Source organism: Mytilus edulis, chromosome 11 (genome assembly GCF_963676685.1).
Source record: "Mytilus edulis chromosome 11, xbMytEdul2.2, whole genome shotgun sequence".
Lineage (NCBI taxonomy): Eukaryota > Metazoa > Mollusca > Bivalvia > Mytilida > Mytilidae > Mytilus > Mytilus edulis.
This window is the reverse complement of record NC_092354.1, coordinates 68,997,976-69,010,261: the sequence shown is the minus strand read 5'-3', so window position 1 is coordinate 69,010,261 and position 12,286 is coordinate 68,997,976. Positions and strand designations below refer to the sequence as shown.

Here is a 12,286-nt window from a genome sequence, read left to right as displayed (position 1 = left end):
TACATCATGAAAAATATAAAGCTTATTGTAAAAGTAAATGGAATTGCGGATTGAATTTTCAATAAATCTAATGAGTCCCAACCGAGAGCAAAAGACATAGGGATGTAGATTCATTTTGATTAAACAATTAAGATTGAATGGAAAATATGTCAAGTAAATGAGGTAGATAACAATAAAAAATAATAACACATTGTTGAATACATGTTCAAAGACTCCCACTAGGAAATGTTCTTATCACATAGACATTGTTATAACAATAATATGAAATCTCTAAAATATCTAAGTTATAACTATACATAAACATATATAAAAAAAATGTCAAATGAGAAAGGATTATATGATTTGTAAATTTTGTAAATAAAAACAACTTTAATATATCAAAATGGAGTACATGTTTACCTGGAAAATTTAAAAATGTGTCACATTGGTTAATGAAAAGCACCATGATCTTTGTAAATAAAATAAAAAGGACAATGAAAAGCACCATGATCTTTGTAAATAAAATAAAAAGGACAATGAAAAACACCATGATTTTTTAAAATAAAAAAGAAAGACTCTTGTTAACTTGATAGATTTAAAAAATCACATTATTTGACTATGAAAAGTCTATTATTTAAATGTTTACAAGCATCAACAAAATATATACATGAAATAGATCAGTAAATGTGTTCAATTTTCATTAAGGCAATCAAAATTAATACAAGTATTTTTTGGAAGAAAAAAAAAAGTCATCTGTGTATCACTACCAAATAAATAGACAAAATATGGAATTTAATACCATTTCAAAAAAAAGTTCTAGAATAAATCAATTTTTACCAGTTCTTAAAATTATTCGATGAATGTTCGCTGAGCATGATTTTAGTATAAATACCCTACCCCCTCCCATATACAGATCACACTTTTCCTTATTTAAACAGAAAAAAACTACTTCTATACAATGGATCTCTTCACGATAGTCTCAAATGAATTAGAGAAGGTGCCCAATCTAAGATGGGCCGATTGTAGACAGATCCCCTGCCTCTTCTGCACCGCGGATTCAGATAGTAGGAGACAGATGGCATTACTATCCAACCATACAGATAACACCAATTATAGTAAAATGGTGTTTGGAATCTACCACTACATTTTACATGAGACCATAACCAGATCAGAGGCCCTCCTGTACTATGGAGACAATATGGTGTTGATGGGGGTGAAAGTTTTGGCAGAAAGGACGCAAAATATTTGCATCCTTCAAATGTGTACCAAAATTTTGAAAAAGAGGTAAGTTATTATTTTTACATATTATGATAATAATCTGGCTTATTCTTCAATCTATTCGAACGCCTCAATGGTGCTTGAGGAAGTGCTGCAGGTGGTCCATTTATGACAGGTGGGAGTGCTGCGGGTGGTCCATTTATTACGGGTGGGAGTGCTGCAGGTGGTCCATTTATAACGGGTGGGAGTGCTACGGGTGGTCCATTTATAACGGGTGGGAGTGCTGCAGGTGGTCCATTTATGACGGGTGGGAGTGCTGCGGGTGGTCCATTTATAACAGGTGGGAGTGCTACAGGTGGTCCATTTATTACGGGTGGGAGTGGTCCCAGTGCTCCAATGATAACAGGTAGGAGTGGTGCAGGTGGTCCATTTATAACAGGAGTGGGGTTTTGCATATCATCATACATCTGTCGAAGTCCTCGATAGAATTGAAAAATAAGCCCCACTCCTGTTATAATCAGTACAAATATTGCATGCATCCAATCTACAATAATTAATTAACTTATATTAGAGAGGTAATAATTTAATAACCTTAGGTGATGTTTCTAATTGTGATTGCTCTAATGAAAATAGAACACATTTAATTAGATCACTATGGTGTAGTTAGTTCAAATTCTTCAATCCCCCTACTCCCCCTCATTCTCTCCGAAAAGGCACGCTGCCTTACATTTCTCCTCAAATACTGCCTCCTGCTCCTCTTCATCAATAATTTAACAACTTCCCAAGTTATAAATGCCACTGTTCCTAAATAATAAAATAAGTATTTCAAAAATCTGCCTTAAAAATACCCTGCAATCAATCATTTACGGTATACATGTACACTTGTCAGAGTATTAAGAACAGTGAAAGAACATTTTTAATCATCATCTTAGTGATATGTCCATAATTAATTTGTAATTATTTGTATTAACTGGTGAGCACATTTCTTTTTAAACATGTTGATCAAACTTGCATGCATTACCATGATTACAATGACATGAATGATAATAGAAGAAATAACAGCAAATTAACAACTTACCAATGCAAGAAACCACAAACCCAACCACCCATCCAATACTGCTTGATTCTGCTTCCTAGAATAAAACAAATATATTATTTTTTTTTTTTAATTTACAGAACTGAAATGACAGACAACTTCTTGGATCAGCCTCCATGGAACCATGAAGTGGGGGTAGAGGAGGACGATATGTCAGAGACACAAAGTGTACAATCGGTAGATGAGGTACAATCGTCATGTACCTCAATCAGGGACGAGATGTTAGAGACCATAAGTTTACAATCAGTAGATGAGGTACAATCGTCATGTACCTCAATCAAGGAGGAACAATTTTAATCATGTATTATGTAAATTTGTTTTTGTTATATAAATTAAATATATTTCGGGTCAACTGCTTTTTTTTTAATTTCTTTAAGAACATGAAGAACACTAATTAAGGTTTGTTGAAAAGCAAAATAATTGAATGATGTAAGATTACAAATGAGACAATTCTTTGTCATTCAATGTAGAGTGTATGTCAATGTTAAGCTATCTATATGCCAAAGTATGATATCCAACAAAACTCATTAATTGTAAAGCAAAGCATTGAAGGTTTCAAAATATTGTATTACTTTTACCCATATGTATACATACCATAGTGGTGGACTCCATTGGTGGTGTGGTGGACTCCATTGGTGGTGTGGTGGGGCACATGTTCATATCCGCTCCTCCTGTTGTCTTTCTTACATTTGAGGTTGCAGGCCTGGATGTCCTCTTAACATTTGGGGTCGTTGTAGTTACGGATGATCTTGAAGAACTTGAAGAAGTGGGTGAAATAGTTGGTTGTTTGTCAGTTTTCATTGTTGAAGATTCCTCAGAATTCTGTGAAAACAAAATACTATGATGTGATATGAAGCATGAATAAAACATGATCATATATTTAGAAAAGTCTCGATCTTGTCAATAAAGGAGGCTTTTTTTATATTGGTAACACAATGCTATATTAAATATTTCAAAACTATATAGATATCAATAAGAGGTGATACGAGTGCCAATGAGACAACTTCTTATAACTCTGTATCTAAATCCCCTTTGTTGAAAAAAACAAACTTGTGTATGCTGAACGTGTGTGCTGGAATATATGTGACTATTATTCAAGTCATAGCAAGTAAACAATTATAGCTTAAAAATGGTCTTCATCAGAGAGTCTTGGAGATGGTTTCAATATATAAATGTACATTTTGTAGTACATGTTGTCGGGTTAGAATCTATCATTGATCATAGCATGAAAGGATCTATTGATCTGTCTTTGAAAAGAAAAAGTTTCAAGAACTTTAAACTTTTACATCATGGTAATTTTGTAACCCAAAAAGTGGAGTCATTGAAGATTGGTGAAGATTTGATTTTTGTTTAGAATAAGACCCCCACTGCAACGCATGAGTGCAAATTTTGTAAAAATCTTACACATTTCAGTGTGTTGATCCAAATTTCTGTTTCCTTCGAGGTACATCTCACTGATGGACAGCTGATGTCTCCTCCCAAAATTTCTACAACGCCAACATCTCCATCAATGAAGAGAAAAGATTTCTCTGTTAACCTGTCAAATTTTATCTTGATGATGTTGTCCTTTACACCCTCATAGGTGTAAAGTCCATCTCCTTGAAACTTGCAGCTGTATTCCTCCAACACAAAATCAATACTATACTTCTTCTCACAATCCCGTACATCAAAACGACTCTCAACACCACCAAGCATGAACATAAACAAAAAGCAAATTCGGATCACAACAAAAGCAGCCATATTTCTTACATAAGTTACAGTCGCAGGTGAAATGCATTGTGGGATTGTTTTACGTAAGTCCATTCAATCGGCAATCCTACGGAATCGACCGAATGGTGACGAATGGTTGTACGGTTGTATAATAAGGATGATAGAGTTAGCTCCCATACACTATACGGTAAAAATGTGATCACTGTTCAAAGGGGAACAATTGTTGTATTATGTACAGTGTGGTCATCGTGAAACTATCGTTTAAAAACTTTAGGTAGAAAATACGGTACAGTCATCGTGAAAAGTGTATTTGAACAGTTTTTTGAAAATACATATGATGAAATTATGATCAGTATATTCAAACACTGTTTGTTACCACATTATTTATTTATTGGAAATAAAGTGTTGAAACTGACGATATTTATTCAATTATACCCGATATATTATAAATACCATCAATTCATGTAACAACGATGAAAAACATTTGTGTACTTCTAAATTTAAGTGAATCATTGGGTTGTTGGACACACTGTGCCCTTGACTTCTGTGTTTTACTAGTTTGCACCGAGCGGTTAACAAAACACCACAAACAATGGAACACAATGCACTATAAATTGTGAAGGTCTTAATAGTTAGAACACTAGATATTGAGAAAACATGTCTCCAAACTTTGATAAGGAGCATGTCTATCATTATAGATATTCATTGAGCATACTGATAAAATCTGAAAAAAGAGCATCGCAAACCTCAATCATATTTTCTCAAATTTCAAAGCGTGATTAACTGATAATCAGAAGCATCTAACATGTACTCGGTTGATAGAATTGATCAATCTTTTTGGTTTTCATTGAGCACTTTGTCTTGAAATCAGAAAAAGAAAGAATCTAACATGTACTCGGTTGATAAAACTAACTTATCTTTGGTTTTCATCAAACATTTCATCTCTCAAGTATTGATAAAATCAAAGAAAGCAAACTCGTCACACACCTCGACTATATTTCTCAAAATCTCAAAATCATCTGAACTCAAATTGATTGATAAAACTAAATTATCTTTTGGTTTTCATCGAACACTTTGTCCTACAAGTGGCGGTACAATCGGAAAATCAAACCCATCACGCAAATTGATTGTATTTTCTAAAAATAAAAACCAGATCAAGTGAAAATCAGAAGCAGCTAAGCTCATATTAATTAACAAAACGTACTTATCTTTTTTTTCCCATCGAGCACTTTGTCTAGAACCACTAGAAGGTGGTCTTCTTTTCTATGACTATAATCAACTAGTGAATCAAAGAAGGGGTATAAATATGACAGTGTTTGATACACTTTACCAAAACAATTTGAATCAACAGAACTATGGATCAATACGCATTCGCCAAAAAGAACAGCATGAAGGGGAATTTAGAGATGAGAACCATGTTTGGTAGAAACATGGCTCTTGTTTTGACAAAAGTTAACGGTTTCTATTATGTTAACTATTACAACAATAATCCGCGCAACCCAGGCAGGTGTTCCCTAGGGTGGGATGAATTCATTGAGATGACGTCGATGCGAAATATGTTGGAGCAGCTACATTCACAATTTGAGGTAAGTTTTGTATTTTGTTAAGGTGTAATGTGGTACTGCTCGAAGGTCCTTCTTTTTTCATCTCTTCAACTTTTTAGTTATTTTTTTTCTAACAACTGATGTGATGTTTTTTTTTTTAATTTTAAAGGACCCACAACAACAACCAAAAGAACAGATGTTCACCCCGCCAACACCACCACCACCCTTCATTGCCACGCCAATAGTAACACCAGGGGGAAAAAGACAGCACGACGCGGTTGGGGACGAACCAAAACCGAAGAGGCAGATTGTTGCAACAGAGGGAAATTTAACCCTCTTGATTTTTTCCAACAATTGCAGCAGTTTGAGGGAAAATAGTTGTTTTTATATGTAGAATATAGGCGACAAAAGACGTATAGACAATATACTTTTTATTTATAAATGTTTTAACAATAGATCGAACAACATTTGTTTACATTTGGTATTCTAAAATGTCCATATGAATAACTGTTAATTGAGTTTTTCCAAAACCTTTTATCATCAAAGTTACATAAACCAACTTTTCGAACATTATTAATGTATAAAGTATGATTTTCACTTCGTATTAAATCCATATCATTTATTGTCATCTTGTTATCAACTAGGCATTGTTTATAATTAATATGTCGTATTTGTTTATCAATAGCACATTTAGCAACCCCCTTTGCAGTCCGCTTTTCCTTTTCTAATAACTCTCCACCATTCTTAATGTCATATATTAGACTATACATCTTTGGACGCAAACCTATAAATTCTTTGATTGGAACTCCTAAAATTACCAAAACATTCATATTAATAACATAGTAACAAACAATACACTGTTCTTAGAATTTTTATATGAAATCAAAGGAGTTGCAAATGTTTAAGGAAATGTTTAATATGAATTTATTGTATAATAGCAATAGTCTAGAAATAAAAATTTGATACTTAAAAGAAATATTTACCAGCCATTTCATCTTTCATTTTTCCGGGCACTCTTTTGTATATAGTGGAATGCAATTGGTCACTTGGTTGATAATTTGATGTATCAAAGTAGTTCAAGAAACTGTTCATATCATCATATACGTCATCTGTATATATTTCATAGCACAGACTATCCGTATCAGTGAAAAGAAGATTTAGGTTCCCACCATATTTCTCTTGCATAACGTTGTAATGAAAATCATACATGATGATTTTTGAAAGTTCTAAAATGACACTTCCTACATAAACAGGTTTGTTTAGTAAAAGATTAATGTGTTTGTTCTCAACACCCACCAAATCTTCATTGAAGATTTGAAATCTCTCAAAGGAAGGCCGGGAAACACACTTTTTAAGGCTGGATTCGTTGTTTACAAGTTTTATGTTTACTCTATTTCGCAAGTTCTCCATTGTTTTTCCAAAGACGGAATTACACATTAATTTGAAGAAATTTTTTTCAAAGTCATTCCTTGCCTCCTGCCTTCTGCTTGTGTTGAATTGAATATAAGTAGCCAACCAAGGAGACTGGTGAAATTCCAATATTCTATGGACTTTAGTAATTTTCATTCCCAAGTTTGTATACAGTTGTAAATTACGGTAATGTGTGATATAATTTTTCTTATTTTCTAGTGTTGGTATCAATTTGGTGGTGTTTGGTCGTTTTCTGTGTTCTCCATATAGATCTCGGTACAGAAATTTGCTATAGCTTGAAAGTTCATTATCCTGTACATTTTTATGTGAGGGTGCTAGTGGATAGGAGTTATGCAAGTCGTGTAAGTCATGGGGATATTCCAGGTCTACCTCCAACATGTACCCTTTATCTGCATCTGGCGAAATGTTTTGCAAATTGAAACTTTTAGTTTCATCTTCATCTAGCCAACACATTAACCCTGTTGGTAGAGGTTGTGACATTGCCCAACCATAGAGGTTATTAGCATCATAATACATTATATATGAATTTTGTTTCGCATCATCATATCCATCTATATATTTGTTGTTGGCTCTTGCATATTGTTTTGATATCATGCTTATCCCCCCTCTACAGCCAAGCTCGAAAAAATTGTACATATCAGGACTTGTCAACAATTCTAAATTTACACCCGTCATTTTCAATGCTGCTTCCCATGCAAGCCCTGGTGCTGTAAAAAAATGACTTGCATCTAATCCATAATAATCAGTAGTCATATTTCTAAATCGCTCAAATACGTCAGTAAGTAACACTACATCAGTCAAAAGGTACAAATCATGATAGCTTCCAAGATTTGACATGCTGAATGTATCCCACACCTTCAGTGCGTGGCGATAATCTTGCTCGGAAATGTCTTCTCTCTTTAAACGATTATAGAAAGCTTCTTTAGGCGGTAGGGAAGTTTCTTGAAATTTGTCATGGATTGTCACATAATCATAGCAGTAAACATTTTTTCGCAAAAGTAATTTTGCAACCTCTTCAGATGGAAACGCTTTTCGAAAGTGATGGAAATGAGTTAACCCATCAATTGCTAAGTTCTCTACCAAGCGTTCTAAACTTTCAGACATAAATTGATAGGAATCTAAGAATCTCAAATTTCCAACTGAGAAGGAAATGTATTTCTCCATGTTGTTGGGAATGCATTTGATTCTCTTGTCTTTAAACTTTCCTGCTGCTTCAATCAATAAATGTGAATCAAATCCTCGAAAGTTGTGAAAAAAGATGGGAATAAATGAAGGATTTTTCAAACTCAGATTGCAAGAATTACACGAAGCCCCTCTAAAATTACTATAGTTTGGGGAGTTCATATTAACACCAAACTCACTCACTCCAATATGCGAGTGATCCCTCACTTTACCCGATGTTTTCGAGAACAATGTACCACATACATAACAATTTGTTGCATTTTTGAATTTATTTTCAGTGTTGGTACTCATGATTAAGGGTTCAGCATCTGCTAATATATTTCCTATGTAATCTTCCTCTTGAAACATGCTCTCAAAAAATTGTTCGACGACGTTTTCCCCTCTATAGATGACTGGTGCTTTGGAATAATTCGCGTTTGTACAAACAACCTGATATGCATAACTGCATGCTTCAAATTTTGTGTGATGAGTTGTTGAAGCAGAATTTGGACTGGGTGAGCATGTATCTAGTTTACATGCCAATGCCTCAAAATCGGCATATATGACAAACGGAACTTTCATTGTTTTGTGGTAATCCTTAAATTTTAAAATATCATCTTCACCCTCTTTGGGGTATTGTACTTTTTGAAAGTCGAATCGTTCACAATAAGGTCGATGAGCATCTAGCAGGTCTTGACGTATAAATCCGTGGAGACATCGATGACAGTAGTGCAGTTTTGTGTGGGATTTATTATGTGTATGTCCTAGGAAACGACTCAGATTTTTAATCCAACAGTAATGAGAGTTTTCATCATTGGACAAATACAGCAAGTCAATTTCATTAGAGCCATTTGACATTTTAGTCATGTATAATGGGAAAATTACCCCATCTTCCCATCCAAACACGTTAATGGATAAGTTATTTTGTTTTTCAAATTTCTCCACTTTGGAAAGAGAAACAGGGAAGTCGATTCCAGTCAAATTCAGGGAATCCTCATACTTCATGTAATGAGAAACACGGTCGGGATTCCTTTCTGCAGGATGTAGTGCAGCTAATACACTCCACAAGAAACATTTTCTATCTTCATTTTTAGCTCACCTGGCCTAAAAGGCCATGTGAGCTTTTCTCATCACTTGGCGTCCGTCGTCGTCGACGTCGTCGTCGTCGTCGTCGTCGTCGTCGTCTGTCGTCGTTAACAATTTTTCAAACATCTTCTCCTCTGAAACTACTGAATGGATTTGAATGAAACTTAACATGATTGTTCCTTAGTATATCCTGCACAAAATGTGCGCTTCGATTTTTGATCCGTCAAAAAACATGGCCGCCGTTACTTAAAATAGAACATAGGGGTCAAATGCAGTTTTTGGCTTATATCTCAAAAACGAAAGCATTTAGAGCAAATCTGACATGGGGTAAAAATGTTCATTAGGTCAAGATCTATCAGCCCTGAAATTTTCAGATGAATCAAACAAACCATTGTTGGGTTGCTGCCACTTAATTGGTAATTTTAAGGAAATTTTGCAGTTTTTGGTCATTATCTTGAATATTATTATAGATAAAGATAAACTGTAAACAGCAAAAAAGATCAGCAAAGTAAGATCTACAAATAAGTTAATATGACCAAAATTGTCAATTGACCCCTTAAGGGGTTATTGTCCTTTAATGACAATTTTTCACAATTTGTTCATCATATTTGCTAACTTTAAAAAATCTTCTCCTCTGAAACTACTGAATGGATTTGGTTAAAACTTAGCATGATTGTTCCTTAGATTATCCTGCACAAAGTGTGTGCTTTGATTTTTGATCCGTCAAAAAACATGGCTGACGTTACTTAAAATAGAACATAGGGGTCAAATGCAGTTTTTGGCTTATATCTCAAAAACAAAAGCATTTAGAGCAAATCTGACATGGAGTAAAAATGTTCATTAGGTCAAGATCTATCAGCCCTGAAATTGTCAGATGAATCAAACAAACCATTGTTGGGTTGCTGCCACTTAATTGGTAATTTTAAGGAAATTTTGCAGTTTTTGGTCATTATCTTGAATATTATTATAGATAAAGCTAAACTGTAAACAGCAAAAAAGATCAGCAAAGTAAGATCTACAAATAAGTTAATATGACCAAAATTGTCAATTGACCCCTTAAGGGGTTATTGTCCTTTAATGACAATTTTTCACAATTTGTTCATCATATTTGCTAACTTTAAAAAATCTTCTCCTCTGAAACTACTGAATGGATTTGGTTAAAACTTAGCATGGTTGTTCCTTAGATTATCCTGCACAAAGTGTGTGCTTTGATTTTTGATCCGTCAAAAAACATGGCCGCCATTACTTAAAATAGAACATAGGGGTCAAATGCAGTTTTTGGCTTATATCTCAAAAACGAAAGCATTAAGAGCAAATCTGACAAGGAGTAAAAATGTTCATTAGGTCAATATCTATCAGCCCTGAAATTTTCAGATGAATCAAACATCCAATTGTTGGGTTGCTGCCACTTAATTGGTAATTTTAAGGAAATTTTGCAGTTTTTGGTCATTATCTTGAATATTATTATAGATAAAGATAAACTGTAAACAGCAAATATGATCAGCAAAGTAAGATCTACAAATAAGTCAATTTGACCAAAATTGTCAATTGACCTCTTTAGGAGTTATTGCCCTTTAAAGACTTTTTTCACAATTTGTTCATCATGTTGACTTACTTTAAAAAATCTTCTCTTATGAAACTGCTGTATCAATTTCAGCCAAACTTAGGCTAAATGAGTTTCAGAGTTTCAGAGTATCTAGTATAAATTTTATATTTCATTTCCTTGTATGTCAAGAAACATAGCTCCTATGGCTAAAATAGAACATAGGAGAAAATGATTTTTTTTTGCTTTTGAAGAAAATAGGACGATTCAAAGAACATTTAAATAAATTGAAAAGCCAAAATAATCATTGATGAGAGATTAAACCAAAAAAATTCAGGTGAGCGATTCAGGCTCTTGAGAGCCTCTTGTTGATGTTTATTATTGAAAGAGAGGAGTACAACTTTGAAGGTAATTTCATGTAACTGGATCCCGAAATCGGTGAGTATTTTACAGTATTAACCTCCAGACCTAGAACTTTGTTAACAATCCAATTGGATCCTTTGTGTATAAATTCTTCCAAGGATCCATTCATTTTTTGAAACGCTTCGTTCAGGTTGTGATCATTATCATCATTTTCCAGGGAGGTGTAAGTTTTACTACGAAAATGCGGTGTTGCTTTTTCTTTAGTTCCATCCTCAATATTTCGCACCATATCCACCCTCACATTCAAATACCATTTAATGTCATGAACTTTTTTTCGTCTCATATTTAATTCTTGTTCAACTTCCAATTTCATGTTCGAAAAAAAATGCAAAAGATCATATTTCTCTGCTTCTTCTGGGATTATATCAATCTTGTTCACCAGATCATTTAAAGCACCTTTTCGAATGCGTTTCAATTGTTTTCTCTTTTTAACTACTTTGGAGGGATCATCATCGGAAGTTTTTAATGGTTCCTTTGCTAAGTCATTTGTTATCGTTGAGACATTTCCCCCCTGTTGCAACGTTTGATTGTTTTCTTCATTATTCAACGGATGCATTTTTATCACATGTTGAAACAATAAATCATAAGTGTAACATATTATTCCACAGTGTTTACATTTCAATTTGGAGGATGTTTTTGTTGTAACACCTCCCTCACACCCTTTTTGGTGTTTCTTTCTATAACTTTTGCGCGAAAATGACTTTTCACATTTGTCACATTTAAATGATATACAATGTGCTTTCATATGTTGGATTTTGTTGTGAATTTGTTGAAATATTTTTCCACAAATGTCACATTCATGTTTCAATTTCAGCTTTTTACTGTGAGTTTGTTCAACATTTTCAACTTCTCTAACCAGTTCATCCTCATCACAGTCACTGAATTCTTCATGATTCAATTTTCTTTTCAAATTTCTAATTTCAGATTCCAATGGTTCACTGCCAGGTGGATACTTTTGTGTGAGACATTCAAAAAAATGATGTGCTTGCACCGATGTATCCATCATAAAATGAGTAGCTGTTTGAGGTTTTAAACTTTTATAGTTGACTTCGTGGAATTTTCTTATAACTTGTGTGATTGGTGAGTTTATTTGAT

At 33.9% G+C, this 12,286-nt stretch overlaps 2 protein-coding genes across 2 annotated transcripts; both read right to left on the bottom strand.

The window, feature by feature from the left end:
• Positions 1-1,277: 1,277 nt before the first annotated feature.
• On the bottom strand, positions 1,278-1,664 carry LOC139494531 (U1 small nuclear ribonucleoprotein C-like). The gene has a single exon (XM_071282692.1). The coding sequence runs from the start codon at positions 1,662-1,664 to the stop codon at positions 1,278-1,280; it is 387 nt and encodes a 128-aa protein (XP_071138793.1).
• Positions 1,665-6,513: 4,849 nt separating this feature from the next.
• LOC139494530 (uncharacterized) lies at positions 6,514-9,144 on the bottom strand. Its single transcript, XM_071282691.1, has one exon. The coding sequence runs from the start codon at positions 9,142-9,144 to the stop codon at positions 6,514-6,516; it is 2,631 nt and encodes an 876-aa protein (XP_071138792.1).
• Positions 9,145-12,286: the final 3,142 nt, after the last annotated feature.

Excerpts from the sequence above, each read along its gene's own strand:
- LOC139494531 (XM_071282692.1), bottom strand. The coding sequence starts at position 1,664 with ATGTATGATGATATGCAAAACCCCACTCCTGTTATAAATGGACCACCT.
- LOC139494530 (XM_071282691.1), bottom strand. The coding sequence starts at position 9,144 with ATGAAGTATGAGGATTCCCTGAATTTGACTGGAATCGACTTCCCTGTT.